Raw genomic sequence first — 24,149 nt, 5'->3', positions numbered from 1 at the left:
AACCTGCATTTTTTTAGGATTAAGTCTTAGCAGCCAAAATCAAGACTGTCAAGCTTCACTTGACCTCCATTAGTACATTACCCATGCCTTCCATGACGTTACAGATCTTGGTATCATCTGCAAAAGAAAACCTTCCTCATATTGCTTACGAAAAGAAGAAGCTAAGGACAGATCTTTCATCTTTGAACCCATGATACTAGCCTCCTATTTCAGAAAACGCAGAATTGGTTTCATTGGCATTGGCAAGTTATCATTATGCCTGAGATTAGAAATCCCTGCCAGCTTCCTTTCCAGGGGTGCCCGTGAGAAGGAAAGAAAAGTCTAGGGTGATATTTATTCAAGAAAAGGATTAACATCCACGGAAGACAGCTGAAGTTGGGAGCAATCTTCAGAGTATCCCTCCCCACGCTTGTGAAATCTTCCCTTTAGGGTGAGGAAAGTTTAACTCTGTGGATAGAGCAGCCACCTCTCCGTCATTCTTAACAGCACCAACTCCCAGCAAGCAAGCCCAAAACCTTTCAAACGCAGAAAGGCTCACATCTCCAGCCCAAACGACAACCCCCACCCCCCAAAAAAAAGCTTTCTGTCAGTCCTGCAAAACTAGTGAGCGTCCCTCTATCCACAACAAGGAAAACTCAAGCACAAAACATCCACGGAGGCCCGCAGAAAAACCGGCTAATACATTTTACCTTTCTGAACTGCACTGCAGTGAAAGAAGCAGAGTACAGCCGGCTCCTTCTTCAGCAGCTTTCTCCTTCCCTCTCAGCGTCCCACCCTTGTGTAAACAGGAAATGAGGGCGGGACCACCACAGCTGAGAGGGAAGGAGAAAGCTGCTGAAGACGGAGCCGGCTGTACTCTGCTTCTTTCACTGCAGTGCAGTTCAGAAAGGTAAAATGAGTTTAAGCGCTGGCTGAGCGGCAGGAAGGCAAGGAGGACAGGTTTGAAAAATATTGGGGGTGCTCCAGCACCCACAGCACCCACGGAGTCGGCGCCTATGGCTTGCCTCCCTGTTGCCATCCCAAATATTTCTGTCTAGAGATGCGACTGTTTGCCAGCAATCCAGTTTTAAAATGTTACTCTGGAGTAGAGAGCTGCACGGCTTCCGTCCCCGCGGGAATCCCGCGGAACCCGCGGGATTCCCGCCGGGACGGAGGCAGTTCCTGCGGGGTTCCCGCGGGGATGGAAGCAGTTCTGCGGGGTTCCCGTGGGGACGGAGGCAGTTCCTGTGGGGTTCCCGCGGGGATGGAACCAGTTCTGTGGGCTTCCCGTGGAAGTGTAAGCTGCACCTGCACCAGCCTCTCATCTACCGAATACCAATTTATTTGAGTGCTGTCTCTTCCTCCTCTTCTTCCTTGCTTTAACAGCATAAATGTGGAAAGTCTTCCATTAAGGAGGTGGTAGAGTCACAAATGATGATGGAATTCAAAAAGGCATGGGATGAACACAGAGGATCTCTAATTAGAAAATGGAAGTTATATAAAAGCTAACCTTAAATGGCTGCATGTGTGTGGATATGTCAAGTGACACTTAGATGGCGACTCTGGCTGTGATGAACTAGAGCTGATACCTGGCAGACTTGTATGGTCTGTGTCTCATACATGGCAATCTGGTGTAGGATGGGCTGGAAAGGGCTTAGACAGCAACTTCAGTGGCTGGAATATAAGGACAGTGCTGGACAGACTTTTACGGTCTGTGTCCCACAAATGAGAACATGAATAGGCTGGAGTGGGCTTCGATGGCAACTCCAGCAGTTGGAACATAAGGATGGGGCCAGATAGACTCCTGTGGTCTTTGTTCCAGAAACACGAAAGAAAGACCATAATCAAGTATATAATATCACACTCGTTGATTTAATGATGAATTGATCATGAGTGTGACTATTGGGCAGAGTGGATGGACCGTTCAGGTCTATTTGCTGTCACTTACTATGTTACTGTTAATCCTCTTTGCTCCCAGGCTGGTGCACAGACCTCAGCTCTGACACAGGCACGAGAATCAGATGTCACCTGACCTACTGGCGCGTGCATGTGGCGGCCTCTCAGCACACACTGCCAGTGAATCAGAGACAAATCTTACATGTGCGCACCAGAGTGTTCCAAGTTCCAACTTCCATTCCTTCCTTGCCTACAGTGCTGTGGCTCAAATCCAGAAAGGGAGCTGACTGGAACTTTCTTTTATGTACTATTAAATTCTTACGGGGATGGGTGGGGATGGGTTAAATTCTTGCGGGGACGGGTGGGGACGGGTTGGGATGGTTTTAATTTTTGCGGGGATGGGTGGGGACGGGTAAGATTCCAGCGGGGATGGGTGGGGATGGGTAAGATTCCAGCAGGGACGGGCGGGGATGGGTAGGATTTCTGTCCCCGTGCAACTCTCTACTCTGGAGTACGTGGGCACCTTTACTTTTTTTTCCCAGCAGAGGGAGCACTGTGCTTTCCCCTCCTCCCACAGCTGTGTGTGAGCTTAGTAAGCACTGTAATTTTTATACCAGGAACTTAGACCCTTCTGCAGTGGGAGTCATCCACAGCTCTCGTGAAGAGCTTGTAGTCATATATTTCAGTGATTATGGGGTAAATATTCAGCCGCAGTGGTGAGTGGTTATTCCTCCACCGCAGTTATTCCAAGCCATATCTGGGCTTCAGAATTTAACATCCAGTTTATGAAGCTCCAAATAACATGTAGCCGGTTAAGTTGATGTTCGGAACGTAACCAGTCAATGGTTACCATATAAAGATAGACTGTGTTTTATGCAGTCCCATTTATACCCTGGCCGGTTAAGTGCTGAATATCGGTACGTAATCGACCAAGTGTTGACTCTGTCCCCAAAATAGCCAGCTTTCATTTAGGTAATAACTGCTAATTTGCAGTGGCCATAACCAGTTAAATGCCGCTGAAAACTAGCAGATAGCCCCAAACAAATGATTTAACCGGTCAGTGGCCATTTCTGACCAGTTAAATCATTTTGAATATCTGTAAGGTACATGCACCTTTCTTCTAAATGTTTATAGGTAAGCTGAATGTGGGGTAGATGCAAGACCCGCGGAACGTGTTAAGCAGGGTATGCATGGTAGGGGGCACCAGAAACTGTCAATGCTTACCCACTGCGTTCCATTGGCCACTGCTGCCACACGCTACAGCCCTCCCAAGTCCTACCTTGAAGGGCCTGCCCAAGTGGTGTAGTGGCCTCTGTGACAGTGAGCAGGAAAGAGTGGGGTTCTTTGCTGCCCCCAAAGAAGCCATTAAACCACCAGGGCCCTTCAAGGTAGAACCATGGAGGTCTTTAGTGTGTGGGAAGGGGGCAGCAACTGCAGCAGTTGGGGGGGGGGGGTTGTAGAATGTGGGAAAGGGTGGTGGCAACTGCTGTAGTGGGAGGGGGCTATGTGCGGGAGGGGCTGGTGGGTAGGTTTGGGCACAGTATGTCACACTCATCACAAGGTCAAGATATAAGAAAACTAATGGATTGCATTAGGGGCTTATAGGCCATTTAGTTATGTTTAAACAAATGAGAGATTTGCATGAAAGAAAATATTTATATTTATTATTTTGACTTATGAAAACTACCTGTCCCTGAAACATGCTCAAAACAGAATATTCCAGTTGTACAAAAGAGATGAGGTGAAGATGTGATTCCATGTGCCCCAATGAAAGAAGATTTTAATTTTAATTCTATTTAATTTCACAGTATATTCCTTCCCAAGGCAGATTACAACAGTTAAGATGTTCCCATCAGTAAACAGGATATCCTCCCTGAAATTTGGCCATGTATTACTATATCGTATAGAACAGTGTAGAAAAAGGAACACAAAATACAGACTTTATTAGTGCTGTTTCTACCAGCTACAATAATTCTTGAAACTGTTTTAGTGACATTCAATTTTATTTCATATATCTAGATATGGGAAACTTTCAAATAAATTAAGAAGCTGCCAAAATAAATTTAAAAAAACAAACCACTTTTGTTCTCCACTTTTTAAGGCACTGGGCTGCTGAAAAAGAGGGCGGGATGGGAGAAGGGGGGGAGGGAGAAGAGAGAAAGGAGATGCTGGACCGGGGGAGGGGTCACTGATAGTTTGCAGGGGAGTGCCAGGGACCCTAGCACCAGCCATGGGTAGATGCACAGGAGGTGAGTCTCTTTCAATTGACACAAAGCTCTGGAATGAGGAGACATAGGATGAAGGTGAACGGGGACAGACTCAGAAGTAACCTGAGGAAATATTTCTTCACGGAAAAGGTGGTGAATGTGTGGAATGGCTTCCTGGTGGAGATGGAGGCTGTATCTGAGTTCAAGAAATCATGAGACAAGCCCATAGGATCGCTAAGGAATAGGAAGAGAGAGTAGCAGAGTGGATAGGCCACACAATCTTTTTCTGCCTTCATTTTCTATGGTTCTCTATGTTACTATGTGGATCTCAACTGAAAATTGGCTGGGTCCTGCATAAGAGCCAGAGGCCTGACTGCATTTGATCAGATGCTAATATTTAACCCATTAGTGCCCAATGTTCCCATAATAAGCCATATGGGAACAAATTGACATGGGAACGTTAGGCACTAATGGGTTAATGCCAGTGTCTGCATGTGGCCTAGCATTGAATATTGGGGCCTAATTCTGTCTGGAGTGGTCAACGTTTAAAAAACAGTGACCACCAATGGCTGAATTTTAACCTGATATTTATTTGTCTTGAACCCATCCTTAAGAATGCTCTTCTCCTGTACCTTAGACAGGAGACTAACCTTAAGATAGTACTAAAGAGAGTCTACTTTTCATCCATATTTCAGGAATACTGACTGCAGCTACAGTGATGGACTGTTGGTGGTGGCTGCTGGAGATTTTTCGTTCTTTATTTCATTTTTCGTTATTTCATTTTTCTTCTCTGAGTTGAGTTTTTTTTTAATCTCTCCAGTATTTTCCTAAGAGGCTTGTGTGTGTCTAAAAGCATTCAGATGTTTTTGAGTTGTTACAATATATGCTGTTCATAACATAACTGGGATTCAGATTGGAATGACAATTTTTGCCTTCATTTTCTGTTACAAGTGTTACTTTGCAAGTGTAATGATTAGGTTTATTAAACTTGTCATTACACTTGCAAAGTAGCACATGCTACAGTGTTTATTACATTAAAAAAAAAAACTGTTTATGGGTTAGGAAAAATAAAGTGTGCACGCTCCTCCCAGGTTTCCCATCAGTTCGTTCCTGAGATAACGTGCCATGAAGTTCTCTAAGCACTTCTTAAGAAAGTCTTTTAAGACAAGTCACAAGTATGGCTGTTCTGCTTCTCTCGCAAGAATAGAATGTCCCTTTTCTTCCTAAGAGAAAACCAGACAACTGATCATACAGAGAAAAAAATAAAATTTAAAAAAATGGTTTAAGGGTTGGGAGAAATAAATTATTCAGTGTTTATTACTGCTCATTGCTTACTTACCATATTTGTTTCTCCCTAAAGCTTCCATTATTTCATTATAACATTAAAATGAAGTGTTTCAGATATCAAAGTGCAGACTGAGTGAGAGTACTGTACATATGGGTCACTGTATCTAACATGGTACTCTGCACAAGTAATTAATGTGTTCTATTGAAAAATGAGTTTAAATGTATTTAAAAGCAAAATCAGTCTAGTAATGAAACTAAGTTCTGATTGCAATTCCCTGGAATTAGCAGTAGGCAGTGGCGTAGCTACAGGTGGGCCTGGGTGGGCTGGAGCCCACCCATCTTGGACTCAGGCCCACCCAAAATTGTGGCACTGTTACTGTGGCTGACCGGGATCTCTAAACCTTGGCAGCTGAAGATTTCCTCCTCCTTGGGCAGCCAGCAGCACTTGCCTCAAGCTAACACTGACATTGGCCCTGCTGCATATGCTCAGTGTTCATGCATGCATAGCCTAAAAGTCTAAAAGACTCGCTTTAAATGTGAGGACTGAAGCCCTGCTATTGACACTACTTTGGTTATTGATTCACCATCATATGTGCACATAGATAATCTATACTTTTCCAGTTTCAGAACCTATTCAACAAAGAAAGAAAAGGGAATGGGATTTGATATACTACCTTTCTGTGGTTACAATCAAAGTGATTCACACATTAAATACAGGTACTTATGAGATCACGTGATGTGCTGAAGAGAGCGGAGGTGGAATTGCTCTCCTCTCGGGCGGAACCCTCCCTGTCGCCATAAAAACGTCCGTTTCAACCTCAAAATTATAAACTTAAAGCGTACAGATAGTAGGAGTGCATGGACAGCTTTGTTACGCGCCTAGACACGAGGATGCCGCCGAAAAATGTAAAGAAAGAGGCTGAGAGGCCCCGCGCCGCGGAAAGCAAGATGACGGCGAGCCCGACGAAAGAGACGCCAGAGCCGATGTTCACAAATCAGCAACTGATACAAATAACAGAGGCGGTAAAATTGGCGCTGGATCCCCAGTTAAAACAGTTGGCCACTCAGTTAACGTCAGTAGAAAATCTACTCGCCGATACGACCAGGCGCACAGGCGAAATAGAACAAAGAGTGTCCGCCATAGAAGACGAAGGAGCCGGAACAACAACACAGCTTCAGGCATTGAGATCCCTGGTGCAAAAGCAATCTCAACAAATAGACGACCTTGAAAATCGCTCGCGACGAGCCAACTTGCGAATAGTAGGAATACCTGAGAATGTATCAGAGCGCCTACTACCTTCAGTGCTAGAAAAGTGGCTGCAAAATGAGTTTGCGTTGTCAGACGGAATGGGTGCCATTTGCCTCGAGCGAGCACACCGAGTGGGGCGGAAAATGGACAATAATCAGAAACCCAGGATGGTGATGGTAAAAGTACACAACTTCGTGCATAAGGTGGAAATTTTAAGAGGTGCCCGACTGAAACGAGAAACCTTGGCCTTCGAGGGCTCTCCGGTGAGGATCTACCAAGATTACTCCTACGCACTGCAAGAACGGAGGAGGGCCTACAGCCAGATTTGTACAACATTGGTGGAAGCGAACAAAAAATTCATGCTAATATACCCCGCTACGCTACGAGTCAATCATCAGGGCAAATGGCAAGTGTTCATGACCCCCAAAGAAGCTCAAGAATGGGCGGCAGAGACACTTCAGTAACAGCAAAGCAGAGATAAATAAATAAAGGACTAAAGAGAACAGACTCTGGATTTAAGCAGCAGACAAAGCAGAGGCCCAGAGCCATCCAAGGAGGTATTGAAAAGGGGCCCACAGATAAAGTAAATGGCGGGGGAGGGGGAAGCCCCACATCATTGATCTCACTATTTCTCTCATATGTTAGGTGGGGGAAACAGAAGGGTTCGTACGGGGATGGGTAAGGAGTTAAGGGAGGGCGGGAGGGAAAGGGTGGGGCAGAAGGGTAGGAAGGGGGGAAGCAAGCAAGCATTGACCATGACACAACACATCTCTAAGAAGTCCCATAACACAACAAGAGAGACCTGGGTAAATAGAACAACTCACAGAGTCTCGGGTGAGGCTGGGCACCTGAGGCAGACATATAAATACTATTTGCCATATAGAGTCCCACAGACAAAAGCACATTAAAACCATTAGATTTGCCTCCTGGAATGTGGGAGGCATAACGACCCCAATAAAAAGGGCAAAAATCTTATCAAATCTAAAGAGACAGAAAGTAGATATCGGATGTCTCCAAGAGACAAGACTTACGCCAGAGGAGCATAACAAACTAAAAAGGCAGTGGGTGGGGGAGGTACACTCAGCATCCTCTGGGGATCGGAAAGGCGGAGTGGCAGTGCTGATAAGAAAAGGGATAGGTACAAAATCTGAATTAGTGAAAGCAGATCCAAAAGGGCGATATATTTTGGTACGGATATGGGTACAACAGAGAAACTTCCTAATTCTGGGAATATATGGACCAAATATTTATGAAGCACAATTTTATCCTAATCTTGTTCAGATGTGCCTCCCATACAGACCTGGGCAGCTCCTGGTAATGGGAGATCTCAACCTAGTGGCAGATCCAAATGCAGACTGTTCAAACCCGAGAGTTGCTTCGAGAGGAGGACCAAGAGCGCATGTACTTAATTCCTTTAAGCGTTCACTCAATTTGGTAGACACTTGGCGTAGTTTACACCCTGGGGAGAGAGACTTTACTCACCTTTCCAGAGCACATGGCACACTTTCCAGAATAGATTACATATTAATAGCCCAGACCGCGTTTCCGTGGGTGCGGGCCGCTGAGATAGGCCCAGAGGAGATATCGGATCACTCCATAATATGGATAGACGTGGAGGTACCAGGGTTCTATCAGCAGGGTAGGAGTTGGAGATTCCCAAACTATTTGTCCCAGAATAGTGAATTCCAAGAGCATATCAAAAAGAAATGGGAGGACTATGTTCAGAATAATAGGGAACACATGGATCAGCCTGGTCTGTTCTGGAGTGCAGCTAAAGCCGTACTCAGAGGAGAGATAATAGCCTTTGTACACGCTCACAATAAAAAACAAACAATAGCAATAATGAGACTGGAACAATCCTTAAAAAAAGCAAAAGCCAGATATATCAAACAGCAGACTCAAGAACATAAAGACCAGCTTCGAGCAATGCAAGTGACGCTAAATGCCTTACTTCATGACCGAAGCAAGAGATACCTAGCATACCAGAAATTTAAATTTCGCAGGTTTGGAAACAGACCAGGGACTATGTTAGCAAACTTAGTGTCGGCGTGGGGACCACGCAAACCGATAATAGCCCTCCAAGATGAGACGGGTCTCCTGCAGAATAAGAGCGAAAGGATAGCCGAGATATTGACAAAATTTTTTTCTAGACTGTATAGTTCGCCTGAAGACCCAGAGGAAGGAGAAATACAAAAAATTTTGGAACAGGCAGAGCTCCCGAAATTAACAGACAGTGAGCGAACAGTCCTAGAAGAACCACTAGAGGCTAGGGAGATACAGGAGGTGGTGAAGTCACTACCACTTGGATCTGCGCCGGGCCCGGATGGGTATACTGGGGAATTTTATAAAATTTTACCACTCTCATTTACCCTGTCATTAGTGACTACTATGAACAAGTAGTTGGGGAGGGGCAGTTCCCACATCATGCAAACACAGCCTTGATCTCCCTGATCTTAAAACCTGGGAGGCCAGAGGGCCAGGCTGACTCATATCGGCCCATCTCATTACTCAATGTTGACCTAAAAATACTGGCCAGGATACTAGCAAATCGCCTGGCCGGGATTTTGCCTAGGTTGGTGGGGGAGGAGCAGGTGGGATTTGTTAAAACCAGACAGGCAGCCAAAAACGTGCGCAGACTACTATTAGCCATGGCGACTGGTCAGCTGACAAAAACCCCAACATCCGTAATTTCACTTGACGCTGAAAAAGCATTTGATCAGGTGGGGTGGACATATTTGTTCCAAGTACTGAGGCATATGGGATTTGGGGGCTGGTATTACAGAGCTATAGAATCCTTGTATGCAAATCCGACTGCTTCGGTGATAGTAAATGGAGTTAAAGCAGAATCATTTGGAATATACAGAGGCACTAGACAGGGATGTCCCCTATCCCCTACATTGTTTATCCTATCATTAGAACCCCTACTGAGACTTATAAAGAGAGCAGAGGGAATCCCCGGGGTGAAAGTTGGGGGGGATACTATAAAGGCCCTAGCGTTTGCAGACGACCTGATGATAATATCAACCTGCCCGATGAGCTCATTGGACCAACTGCTGAGCCTAACAAAGGAATTTGGGCAAGTCTCTGGTTTCAAGCTAAATAAAAAAAAGTCTCAAATAATGGATGTATATCCGAGAGGAACTCAGCAGGAGAAGGAAAGCTGCCCCATAGCCAGAGTGGAAGAGAAAATTAAATATCTTGGAACCAACATACCACAAGACCTATCTAAATTATACCAAGAAAATGTCGAGCCCTTGCTTGAGACCACTCGCATAAAACTCCAGTTGTGGGAGAAATTTCCGCTGTCCCTTATGGGACGAATTGCTATTTATAACATGATGATAGTGCCAAAGTGGCTCTATAAATTTCAAACCCTTCCACTTTTTCTTAAGAAAGAAGATGAAAAACGCTTGCACCGGTATATACAGCGCTTTCTGTGGAAGGGAAGGAAAGCACGCCTCCCAGTACGGACGTTGCAAATACCAAGAGAATATGGAGGATTGGGATTGCTCAGCATCAGGTATCTTACAATAGCAAGTGGCATGCGACATATTTCTGATTGGTACAGATCAACCTCAGACTTTTCAGCAACAAATCTGGAAACAACATTAACTCAGGGAATACATTTCAGTAGCCTGTTGCATGTGGGAGGCGGTCAAGCTCCTAAAGTCCTACAACAATCGCATATAATGCCCACGGCAAGGGCGGTCTGGAAGTGGGTTTGCCGTCACCATCAATTCTCTGGACGAATTACGCCTTTTCAATCAATTTGCAATAACCCACAATTCCTACCAGGAACTCTACACCGTAGATTTAACCAATGGCAGCAGAGAGGACTGGTATACTTACACCAGGTCTTGACATCAGAAGGGAGAATCAGGCCTTTCGTGGAGCTTCAGGCCCAGTTTAAATTTGATGAAAGAGATAGATTCTACTATTGGCAATTGAGACATTATATAAACAGCTTGCCCTGGGAATGCCTCACGGAAGATGTGCAGGAGGAGATATCCTCAGCCTTTTCATTTAAGGCACAGGGCAGAGTGTCATTGACAATGCATCACAGACATTTAAGAGACATGACAGAGGAAATAGATTATGTAGCTCTGGCCCAGGCGTGGACGGAGGAACTACAAATGACCTTAACGCCTCAAATACTACAGGAATACATTTATTCGACGCAAAAATCATCAAAGATGGTCCAATATTGTGAAATGGAATACAAATTTGCATTAAGAACTTACATTCCACCAAGGAGAGCCTTCCATATGGGCATATCTCCAGATGGAGCATGCCCAAAGTGCGGGACGCAGGGTGCGACACTAGGGCACATGTTCTGGACTTGCTCGAAAATACAAAGATTTTGGACCAGAGTAATACAAATGACATCCAGTATGTGGGGCGCTACATGGAAGAAAGGGCCGCTGTTGCTGTTCGGAAGGCCAAGGATAGTTCAACCAACTACAGCAGGCTTCAAGGGATTTACTTGTAGAGCTGTACTGGCAGCGAAAAAACTTATTCTCACAGAGTGGATTACAAACAAAGAACCGACTCTGCAGAAGTGGCGTGAGTTGTTAATGGATTACATGAAATTCGAAAAGAGATTAGCAGATTATAGAGGAGAACGGAGATTCACAGACAAAGACTTTTATAGACTATGGACCCCATTTTGGCAATCAATACCCCCAGGGGGTAGAGGACATATTTTAAATATGTGAGAAATGGTCAATGTTCCAATCAAGCAGAATAGTCTTTATTCAAAGGGACGAGGGTGGGAGATGGGAGGAGGGGGAGGGGGGATGGAGATGGGGATAGAGAGGGTGGAAGGGGGGGGTAAGATTCAAAGAGTTAAATTTAAAGTTTGTGACTACACAGAATATTGTACTAAGGCTGGGAAGGGGTAAATTTCCCTAACCAGACCTGTGTATAACTTAGAGAATAGATTTGCATTGGAGAGAGAGAAGATTTTTGTTAAATGTTTTATTGTAACCATATGCAAAATAATAAACAAATTTTGAAATAAAATTAAAAGTGAAGAACATGAGGACAGATAAAAAAAAAATAAAAATAAAAAAATAAATACAGGTACTTATTTTGTACCTGTGGCAATGGAGGTTTAAGTGACTTGACCAGAGTCACAAAGAGCTGCACTGAGAATTGAACCCAGTTCCCCAGGGCGTGACATTCCCTGTTCACCATCCGGGGCAGGTCACCGCTGTGCCTCCCCTCAGACGCATCACCAGTCCTTTCCTCCCAGCAAGAGGTGTGTGGAGCAGGCGCGCCGCTGTCGGCCCTGCCCCAGATGCTTAAGGAGAGGCTACTGCCCCAGGGTCTGAAAACCATTGCACTAACCATTAGGCTACTCCTCCACGTCAAGAAAAGTGGGTTTTACTTTTCCTTTACAGAATACTAGCATAACAGGTAATATCCATTAGTGGTGTTTACGTATGACCACATCTGTAGTGCTAGTGCAACTGCTAAGGGGGTCTTTTACAAAGGCATGGTAGCATTTTTAGCGCATGCTAAAAGCTAAAGATGCCCATCGGAATATATGATCAGAGTATTCACTAGGCATACATAACTGTTTGATGATGAAGGGAGTGCTTAAATAAACTATCTCATTATACTCAGCTTCAAATTCACATGAAGTACATCCTTATTCAAAACGTCATGGTCTAGTTAAGCAAAGATACTTTAATAGGATCGTCAGACCACCGTGTCTGCCTCTATAATGGCTAAATTGAGCCAAGCATGTTTCAAGGGCAGTACCACAATCCTCATTGATCCTAATTTTTATCGATTTTCAATTTAATACTTAGCTTTTCAGCTTCAGCAGACATGCATAATGGAGACTCCATTATAATATAAAAAGAAAATAAGCCAAAAAAACCCCCCAAAATTAGGATCGATGAGGATTGTGGTACTGCCCTTGAAACATGCTTGGCTCAATTTAGCCATTATAGAGGCAGACACGCTGGTCTGACGATCCTATTAAAGTATCTTTGCTTAACTAGACCATGACATCGGAATATATGGGCATCTCTAGTGTTTAGCACACGCTTATTTTTACCATTTGCCAAAAACACTAGCACGCCTTTGTAAAAGGCCCACTAAATGTACATGCGTGTTATATGAGCCCGATATTCAGCTGGCAGTGATCAGCATTTTGCTGACTGCCGCCAGCATTAAACCCAGAAATTCAATGCCCGGCCTTGTCTGGGCTCCAGCATTGAATTTCCAGGTGTAGGGAGCTGGCTAAAACACAGCCACTTAAGTGCAATATTTGGCACTTAACTGGCTACGAAGAACCGCATAAAGATAGGCGTTTGATGTGGTCTTATTTATGCAGTTATCGTAACTGGTTAAGTGCTGACTCCACCCCCAGAGCCAGTGGCATGACAATTTTATAGATGTTGCCAAAGTAATACATTTACTGGTAAAGAGAAAAAACCACAGTAAAATAAAGTTATGTACAGAAAGATTAATAACAAGCAATTCCCTGGTTCTGATCTTCGTCTGCATTGTCCATGATCAGGTCATATTTCATGCTTGGTGGCACTGAGGATTCAACATCTTTTGTCGCTGTAATTGCTGTTCTCTTTTTTTCCCCAGGATTATGCAGAGTTTCTCCTGCTCATTCTTTTTTGAGAAGTCCTTACTTTTCTCTGTTACTGTTGAGAAATGTGTGTCTCTGATATCTTTATATTTTGCATAGCGTAGGAGGAAATGAATTTCTGTTCTTATTTCTCTGTTGTCATACTGCATATAGAATCTGCCTTCTTGAGGTTTCCAGTTGTTTGTGTCTCTCTCTCTAGTCTGTGGTCACTTATTCTGCCTGCAGCTGCGCATACAACTGATTAAACAGACTGGGGATCACCTGCCTATTGAAAGCTGTGCTGTAGAGCACTTGAGAGTTAGGAGCTAAGAGAATCAGCAGCCTCTTAAGTTCCATGGGCCTGATCTTCTGACCATGGGAGTTAGCTGGACTCACTCCTGCGGTCAGCGCTGAGCATGGATACTCAATGCTGGGCCATTTCCAGTGACTATTATTGAATAGCCGGGTGTTTTATGGCCGGTTAAGTTGAAACCAGTCAGAGACATTCCTGCTACATCAGCAGTCTAATTTGGCCACCAAACTTAGCTGGCAATGGGCTGAATATTAGCAGATAGCAAGTTATATCACGCGGTATAACCGGTTATTTGCTAAGCACTAATTAGCAATCTTCTGCTGAATATTGCTTGATAGCCGGTTAAGTGCCATTTAACTAGCCAGGAGCCGTTCCTGGCTGGTTAAATGATTTAAATATCAGGCAGTATGTTCTCAACCACCCGCAGGGGTTGGTCATCCAGGGCACGTAATTCCTTAATGTACCATGTCATCACCTGTGAGGCTGCTTGTCCTCTGACAGTGTGGCTGAACACCACCCCATCTTCACATTGATTTGCTTTGATGCATGTTGGTGCTGCTGGCATGCCACCTCACTGGGGGCTATGCTTTTCCACTGCTTCTATTTCCACTTCTGGATCAATTTCCTAGCCTAGGATCAGCGCTTTCCCTTGTACCGGCCTGGAGAGGGTGCTGTTACTGTGTCTGATGCTTTATGTCACAGTTGGTAAGATGACCCCTCAGCTTTCCTCTATTCATGTGCTTCCTACAGTAACTGCAGTGTGCATACCATGGATCCTCAAGTACATTAAAATGTCTCCATACCTCTAATATTTTACAAGACAGCTTCCGGGGTCGAGTGCGATGAGGGAGAGAGGAGGGCTTCTGCTGGACCTGAGTTAAGGATGGAGAAGAGGATGAAAAGGCAGGTGCATCCTTCCAACTCTCTACTTTCTGCTGTTCCTGTGGGTACTCTAACTTCATACTTTCATAGTCATCTTTATTTGATATACCACAAATCATTTTGGAGAAATCTAAGCAGTTAACAATAAAATAAAGGTTTCAAGGAATGAACAAAAACTGGATGGGGGGAGGGGGGGGCAAAACAAAGGAATAATGAGGGAAGAGAAGGCAGGACAAGATGAGCTAAATTATTGTACCAGAATTCCTAAATAATAGCTTATAGTTTATTAAAACTTGCAATACCGCCTATGGTAACTTGCAGATCTAAGCGTTTACAAACTAAAATCAAATTTCAAAGTACGAAAGGAACGACAATAAGACACAGGAATGAACAATGCACTCATCCTAAAATCAATCAGACTCAAAGATCATCATAATGAAAAATAGGGGGGAGAAAAGAAGAAAGGTATGTAGGGAGAAAGTGGAATAGCAGTGGATTCCGCTGTAATGATGCAATGTGGGATCTTATGGATCTTATGTAGGGTTAAAAACTTGATGAAAAAGACAGGTTTTTATGACATATTTGAAATTTTTGAAAGAATTTGGCATAGATGTTCAGGGGAAGAGAGATCCAAAAGAAATGGGCCATGAAGTAGAAAATGTGGGGGCTCATTTTCATAGCACTTAGACATACAAAGTTATGTGGAGGTGTATTTTTAAAGCACTTACAAAGTTCCATAGCAATCAATAGAACTTTGCAAGTCTAAGTGCTTTGGAAATGAACCCCTTGGTGTCTGGTAGATTGAAGCTGAGCAGATTTGGGGCTGGGAAGAACCAGATGATGATCATTAATTGAGCGAAGAAGATGGGTGGCAGAATATGGAATAGTAAGAGTTGCTAGATAATGGAGGAGACCAGTCCTGAAAGCCTTAAAAGTCAATAGTTTGAATATTATTCGCTGCTCAACAGGGAGTCAGTGATGATAACAGGGTAATGAGTAAATATGATCAAATTTCTGAGCATGACGTGGAGGCATATCGTCAAAGCACTTAGACTTACAAATTTCCTTAGTAACTTATGGAACTTTTGTAAGTTTAAGTGCTTTGAAAATGAGCCTCATTGTAATCTAATAGCTCTACTTTTTATGGATTGGAGTTTTTGTTTTAATTAGCACAAGAACAACCTAGATAAATGATATTGCAGTAGTCTAGCGTATCACAGCACAACCACAAAAACTTTTTGTGTGCTACTGGGCAAAAACCATTTGTCCTATACTAAATTCAGTGCGTATTCCAAATCCGAAGTCAGAATTGTTGTAACACATCAGGAAATTTTATTATGCATAAGTTTGACCAAATGAATTAAGCACTTGGAAAGCATTGAATAATTTTTTACAGAACAAGTTTTACTCCAACAATTACCTGATCTACATCAAAGTTTTCATAGTAAACAGTATATGAAAATGTAATGGAATAACAAAATGTCAAAAAAGTCTCATATTCCAGTTTAAAAGTCTTACTTCAGCAAGGCCCAGTATTGTTAAAAGTGCTTCAGGCATCTACTTTTGCGTTTGTGACTGGTCATATTTTCCCATTGCACAAACCAGCAGTAGTCCCCCATCAAGTTGAGATTCCAGCGGCCTTGATATCTGTTCTCCATTGTAGAAATGTCTTTATGGAATCTCTCTCCATGTTCGTCACTTACGTGTCCCAAATTGGGTGAGAAAAAGTCAAGATGGGAATGTAAAATGCATTTTCAATGACATTCGGCAGGCAAGTTGTTCATATGCTTTAAGCATGTTGTCTACTAGTTCAGCATAGTTTTCAGCTCATCTGTTCCCAAGGAAGTTCTGCACTACTAGCACAAATGCATCCCAAGCATTAATATTATAAGTGAATAGGCTTTGCATGTATAACTTAAAATCTAGACATGTCAGGTAAATTCGGAGTTCATATTTGGAATCGGCGGGTTCAATTTAGTATAAATCACATGTTTTTCTCTCAGTAGCAAAATCATTGTTGCGTTGTGATTAGTGACTAATAGGGAGAGAATAAGAGAATCAAATGTGGTACAATAGGAATGAAGGGAAACGGGAAGGATATACAAACCATACTATAACTGCCAACACATGGGCATTACCATAGAGAAGAACATGGGGCTATCTCTAACACTCAAGGAATGCTTGACCAAAATAATAGGCTTTTGAGGATTTCAATTTTTTCACAGAGGTGTTAAGTCTAGGGGTAAATCACTCCATACAGATGGGACAATACACTAAAGCAGGAATTTCTAATGTTGTTAAGTCTAATTTTGTAGTAGGAGGGGATGGTCAATATTGTGTTGGGAGGAACAAAGAGGCCTTAATGGCAGATAAGGAATTGGCAAGGTAGATAGAAAAAGAGAGAGAGACCTGATGGGCAATAATAACTTGGAAGGGATCTGATATGGTGCTGGGAGCCATTGAAGTACTGTAACCCCTACCATGATTTGTCAGGTATTCAGGCTGAGGTCCCTTTAAGAGCTTATAAGATCTCCTTCAGTGCCCCCAATGTCCACTGCCCTATGTTTGTTCTCTGTTTGACTATGAATGAAATGTATTAACTTAGTCCAATGAAACCAGTATCATCTCTCTTAACCCTTATTTGTGTACATTCAAGTTGACTGACATGGCAGCTACACTACTTTATCCAAGATGGGACATATCATATACAACCATATGAGAAAACAGATGAGCAAAGTCACCAAAAAGGAAGCAAGACAGTCACCTTTACATTCTCACATACTGTAAGAAGAATAACATTGTCTCTATAGAACTGAGATTAAAAAAAAATAATGTAGCAATAACATGCAAATAACCATGCCAAAAGTAAAAAAAAACATCTGAAAATATATTTATGTCTAGGACATAGGCAACCTCAGGAATGTGGGGTCCTTGTAGAAGTAACCACTAGAAAAACACTTTCAATGGCAAAAATACCCCTGTGGGCCAACACAAGACCAGAACACTGCACCAGTGATTTCACAGTAAGAATACTGAAAGGTAATTTTCAAACAATACAGGAAGGTAAGACCTTTGAAGTAAGAATGATTGAATATTTTGACACTCAACAGACAGGACTTAATAAGGATCTGGGTTTTCTAGCCCATTATAAACCATAAAGTTGTATTTCTCTGTTTATTTCTCTGTTTATCACCCTCCTCTCACCTACCAACACCCATCCTGTTAGAATATCAATGAAATGCTTTGATGTCCCCATGCATACCCCCACCCTCCCACTCTGTCAGACTGTCAAAGTAAAGCTTTGATGTTTCTCTTATATATACTATCTGCTACCACATTTGCTTATTTCCAATCTGACCAAGAAGGGCAACCTTTGAAAGCTAATCAAGAAATGTATTAAGTTATGTCCAATAAAAAAGGTATCATCTTATTTTCTTTTCCATGTTTTATTTTGTTAGATTTCTATTGATAACCTTTAAGAGTGGACTAACACAGCTACCACACCTCTCTATTTATAATGGCAAAAACAAAATGCTGAATCCACAGAGTATCCCAAAGGCAAGTTTAATGGACTTTGCCTTCATATAACAAGTTTAATGGTACTTTACCTTGCAGTACACAATTTAAACAAGGGGAAAATGTCAAGGCACAAGGGGAGCAAAATAATACCAGGAAAGGACTGAAATACAGAAACAAGGCACAACAGGAATCTTGGAACTCAGGAGCAGGAATTCAGGACCACAAATTAAGCCACAGGAACAAGATTCATGAAACAAGACACTTGGAAACATTGATCCAGCCAGAAACAAGCCAAGATAAAGAGTGGAAATACTCTAAACTAAGAAGGCTGCTCCCAGCAGATCAATGTAAAACATAGAAATGGACAGCACAAGACTAGCTGCATCCAGCTAAATTCAGATTGTCTGAAAGATACATAAACCAGCTCCACACGGGCTCTGACACTCAGCTAGTAGAATTCCAACTTGCAGACCAAACCTTATTTTTGTAAACATAATAACTTTTGTTACAAAAGTATTCAGCAAACCAATTTATGACAGGTACTGCAATACCAATCTCATTAAATCATGATAATAATACAGAATGATTTACTATGACAAATGCAGTAGATATATCGAATTACAATAAGATTATTTGACCTCCTTGACTTAGCATCTTTTTCACTTCTGAAACTAGATCAACTGAAGGAGCTCAGTACTAAAGCATGATCTAAATCCAAACTGGGATGAATGTATATGATCAAATTTATGCTTAATAACCCCAGAACCCTGCTAGCTCTGATCTCTCTGTTTTGCTACCTTGAGTTCATCAGATACTATCACCCTATGTTTTCTCTCCTGATCAGTGCACGTCAACTTCTTATCCACCACCAACCCACTGTATTCATCTTCATCAAATGAATGCACCCCAAATGCATGAATCTTCAATTTTTTTGCAATGAATCTTAACTGCAAAGCATTTGACTCCTCTTCAAGCTTACTTAGATCATCTCTCATTCTGCCAACTGCCTCCTGAAAACAATTACAAAAGGCAGACATTTCCTTTTAAATACCCCCCCCCCAAAATCACTCACAAAAAAACCCTGAGGCACTTCAACAACCACTTTTCTCTTCTCAGTGTTTCCATTTACCAGTACCCTCTGCTGTCTATCACTCCACCTGCTCCTAAAGCAGCCCACCACCTCAGGATTCATCCCCAGGATGCTCAATAGAAATAAAGCTTTGCTGAAATCTAAACTATGTTCAGTAGGTCCTTCACTTAATTCCTGAGACATCAAATTGATTAAAAAAAAGTATAAATTTGTTTGGCACAATCTGACAAAAGTAGCACTGCTTCCACCAAGTTTGCAACTCGCGGTAGCTAGTTTACTATCTTTCCGTTCGGTAATGCTGTTATTAATTTTCACACAAATATTTTCCCACCACTGAAGTAAGACCAAACAGCCTATATTTTCAAACCTCCTCTTCCTTACCACTCTTATGAAGCTAGACTACATCCACTCTTGTCTAATTCATCGAGACCACTCTGGTCTCCTAAAATCTATCAACTCCTTCACCGTGCTCACTAGATCCTCTCTGAGCTCTCTCTTGGTACACTATAAACTGCATTTGTATTTTACTATGGCATGGAAACGGAATGGAGAGATTGAACTGCAAATTTGCAGGGATTAGCCCTTTTAAATAACGTAAAAGGTGCACATATCCTGTGAGCACAAGAGATCGTGACGTTTAAAGACAATCATCAGCTGCTTAATGTATGACGAAGTAGAGCATCGCTCCTCTTTCTACAGCCAGCGTCCCAGACTCCACTTTGCTGAAAGCGCACGCGTGTGGGTGTGACTCAGGGCTATGCCCTTTTTTTTTTCTTCTAAGTCCGGCACTCGACTGCACTTCAGCGCATCTGCAGCAGTTCCCAACCACAGAGCCATAAATGTTCAGTTAGAGAAGCGGTGTATCAGATAAGAGAAGCGAGAGAGCGCCTAAAATCTACCCCCCCCCCCCCCAAAAAAAAAAAAAGAAAGCTAAAAGAGAAGAAAGAGTGGGAAGTTTGCAGTCGAAGTTTTCCCTCCACGCTCCAGCAGCTTTCCACTTCAGCACCATGGAGAGTTCTTTCCTGAAACTGGACGCTGCCGAGTTCCTCGAGATCTGGCAGCACTTTGATGTGGACGGTAAGTACTGCAGCACTGATCAAGAATGGAGCTTCCCATTTTGCAGGGGGTGGGAGGGAAGGTTAGAAAAAGAAAAAACCTAAAACCTGCCCTGAGTTAAATGGGTAAAAGAAACCTGTTGGCTGTTTTGCATTGTTACACAATCTCTGCTTTCTTCCTTCTTAATTGCTTCAGATCTGTGTTTTCAAGCAGGTGCAAAAGACAACTTTCAGAAACGCCACGATGCGTTTTGTCTTAATCAAAGCCATATTGTCACGGTACATTTAATTATGTTATATGAAAAATTAGCCCTGAACGTTTCCAACTTTCAGAATTATAAGCGTTTTTAGTCTGCAAATGATGGTTCAAAGGAAGAAGCCAGAGGGTGAGAGAGACGAAATAACAGTAATAAATGGGAGCATGCACTTTATAGAATATCTTTTACTCGTGCTCAGGGACAAGGCTAGGAGCAATTCTGGTGTTATTTTTGTGGGGCAGTTAAAAAAAAGTCAATTTAATATATATTCAGATTTGTTCCTATGGGCTTCTTAGCAATTAGCACGTGCTAATCGTTAGCATGCACTAAGGGGTCCTGTTACCATTCTGTGGTTAAAAAAAGGCCCTGTGCTAGCTTTGGGGGCCATTTTTGCTGTGCACTGTGACCCTTTTTACTGCGGCAGGTAAAAAGGCTGAAAATAGCCATGGCAATGAGGTATGATTTCTCTTACTATGTAGCCACGTGAGGGGGAGCATGGGTAGTGAGCAGGGCTCCCATGCTATCCTGGCGGTAACTGGGTAGTACGTGATACTGCCCTATTAGTGCCGGGATAGTGCCATGCTAAAATATATGGGCCAGTTTTCCCTAGCATGGGAAATGGCTGACGCCAGGGCTACAACTATCACCGGCACCCACCTTGGGTTGGCAGTAGCACCAGTGTAGCATGCAGTAAGCCCACTTTGGGCTCACTGCCTCTTTGTAAAAGGGCTGCGTAATCCATTAGTGCACCTTAGTAAAAGGACCCCTAAATTTGATAAGAATGTTATTTCACTATAGTCCTGAAAGGAAAGAAAAACGTGATGTGCTTGATTGAGTGTACAGTGTATCAAAATGCAAACAGTGAAAATTAAGAGGTCTTGACCATTATGTCTCTCATCTGCCCCCATCTCTTCCTCTTAAACATGCTACATCTGAAAATTTGTAAATAAGGGGTTCAAATTGAAAATGTTTTACATTTTCTCGTAAATAATGGTCTTACTTTAACATAAACAAAAGTGAAAATGGTGGCTTACTGGTATTTATATTTTGGCAGTTTGAGAGGTATTGAGAAATGATGGCTTAATATGATAGTTTTCTTTAAAAAGAAATCAAGATCACATGAAAGGATGGGTTGTCCGTGCACATGGATATTTTTATAAACTGGAAAAGGTTGCATATGAAATGCTGATGCAGGAATCCTGTCAGCAAAAATATTGACACAACATTTTTTTAAAAATTATGTTTAGATAATGGTTACATAGAAGGAAAAGAAGTTGATGATTTCTTTTGCCACTTGCTGAAGAAATTGGGATCAAATGTAAGTACCAATTTGTGTAATAAAAGGTTTCACATCCATTACAAGTTGTGCTGCTTAATCTCTGTTTTTCTAACGGTCATCAGGCTAGGGTTTCCTTAGAAACCAGCATAACCTACAAGATAAATTTGTTTTCTCTCTCAGCAACAGGATCACATTCAAATGGAGAGACAGTTTATGACAGACGCGTATGAAATCATGAAAACATTAAATATTATGGTTATTTACTTTTGGTCCTCTGATTATCTCCATGGAGCAATGAGCTATAAAACCACAAAAAGAATCTGCTTCCACTACTCCGTTTATAAATACAGGGCTTAAATTACTTTGTATTAATGTGTTAGCATGTGTTAATGCACTTTAATGGAAGTTAATGTCAGTTATGTACTTAGTGCATGCTGTTAGAGGAGACGGAGTGCTGCTCCAGAGAGAGAGAGTGAGAGAGCACCTTAACTGTTTGCTGATATTTTTATACTAATAGGGGAAGGAGTGTTCTGAATCCCATATAGTGCACAGTAGTCTATTTTTTTGGCAGTTCTTTGTTGTTCATCCCCATTTCCTGTCAGTAATACATCTCTAAAATTGTGTGACTCCTGACGCACACATTACTTGCTGAAACACAGCTGTGTCGAGCACTTTTATTTGTGCCATGAACCCTGGTTGATGAATATAGCATAAAAGACGTCTTGGTATTTTTAATTGGATTGTCTTTATTTGATCAATTGCCTCACTGTTCCACCTTGTTATTGTCTACGTGGGGACCTTATCCTTCTTCAATGCATCACATTAAATGACACCCAACAGTAGTTTATCGTTTATCATTTATCGTTTATTTACTATACCGTCACTTATTGCATAGCAAATCCGAACGGTTTACATATCAAAAAATATACAAATAACATATAATATAATTTAAGCTATGACCTGCATTGTATGATAGGACAGCACAGACAACTTCTATACCGAAGAGGACATAAACATTCATTACAGCATTCATACACCCCAAATCAGTCATACTCTGTCTCCATTAATTTATATCTTCTATATGGTATAGAGAACTTTTTTAATTACCTGAGTGGTTTCCTAAGTAAGTAGTGTTATATTTCAAAAGCTTTTTAAAAAAAAACAGGTTTTCAGAGCTTTACAAAAAAGCTTATGCGAATCTTCCAGTCTGCCCAGGAATAAAATGGGCCCTGCAGCAGATAGTGTATTTTAATGCTATTAAAATGCCAATAAAATCCCCATAACGATCTGACTTCCTAATTATTCCAGCCACAACTATTAAGGAACCCTCCTATCTGTTCATCCTAATTACATCCTCACGACTGAATATTATATCTTGTCCTGATATCAATATGTTATGTTATGTTGATCTTTCAACCCACTTCCAATCCAATATAATTTGCTTATGCACTCTTATTTGTAATAATTGTAAAATTATTATTTCATTAATATGATTGCTATGATATTCTATGTACCCATCTGTATCTATATTCTGAAATTCTTTTTTTTTATTTTTTTTATTTATAAATTATTGAATTTACATTTATGCAATAATACATAGATACACACTTCAGACATTAAAATATTAAGTAAATATCTCAAAAGGCAAAAACATCCTCTTATTTAGTCCACAAGTATTTGTTCCAAGATCTAGGAAATTGAAATAAAGGAAAAAAAGAAAAAACAAACAAACAAATAAAGAGTAGATAGAACCTTCAGTATCACAGCCAGGATAAGCGCTAGCAATCAAGGAATTCACAGCTGTTATTCTTTAGTTGAAATAAACTCAGTTAACTTCCCTGGATCAAAAAAAAATGTAATTAACAGCATTCAAAGAAATATAACATTTGCAAGGAAACTTTAGTATAAAGGATCCTCCTATTCGGAGAACCCTCTCTTTTAACATCAAAAACTGCTTTCTTCTTTTTTGAGTCTCTCTACAAAGATCCGGAAATATCTGTATTTTTGATCCAAGAAAAGGAGAGTTCATGTGTCTGAAATAAAGTTTAAATATATTGTCCCGATCTAGTTGTAAAGCAAATGTAACCAGCAGTGTAGTTCTTTCAGTCACTACCTCCAGAGATTGCTCTAAAAATTCTGTCAAATTAACCTCAGATTGGGGCTTTATAGGCAACTTACTCAGACCAGCTCCAGAAATATATTGTGTCCTGGTAATAGGTGGTAATCCCTCAAGGGGAATACCTAATACCTCTGAGAAATATTTTTTTTAGCATGTCTAGGGCCGGAGTAAGGGGAGCTTTAGGAAAATTAAGAAATCGTAGATTGTTGCCTCTTATCTGGTTTTCTAGGTATTCTATTTTTCGCTGCTGGAGGTTACTATTTTTTATCAACGTTAAAGATAAAGAGTTCACTGCTACTAAATCTTTATCAAAAGTCTCCATTTTGGTCTTCTGTTCTGCAATTTCGGATTTTACTACTGTTTGAGCTTGCTTTAGTTCAGTCACCTCTCCCCGTAATATACCTGAAATTTGCTGCAAATTGATG

At 41.7% G+C, this 24,149-nt stretch overlaps 1 protein-coding gene across 2 annotated transcripts in view; it reads left to right on the top strand.

The window, feature by feature from the left end:
• Positions 1-19,818: 19,818 nt before the first annotated feature.
• SCGN (secretagogin, EF-hand calcium binding protein) overlaps positions 19,819-24,149 on the top strand; it is a 103,736-nt gene continuing 99,405 nt past the window's right edge. For both annotated transcript variants that reach the window (XM_030190106.1, XM_030190105.1), the window contains exons 1-2: positions 19,819-20,091; positions 21,574-21,644. In XM_030190106.1, the coding sequence (XP_030045966.1) occupies positions 20,022-20,091; positions 21,574-21,644 (141 nt within the window). In that variant the 5' untranslated portion in view covers positions 19,819-20,021. The remainder of the gene's footprint in view (positions 20,092-21,573; positions 21,645-24,149) is intronic.

Source organism: Microcaecilia unicolor, chromosome 1 (genome assembly GCF_901765095.1).
Source record: "Microcaecilia unicolor chromosome 1, aMicUni1.1, whole genome shotgun sequence".
NCBI lineage: Eukaryota > Metazoa > Chordata > Amphibia > Gymnophiona > Siphonopidae > Microcaecilia > Microcaecilia unicolor.
The sequence above is the reverse complement of the archived record's forward strand: the minus strand, read 5'-3'. Positions and strand labels throughout refer to the sequence as shown.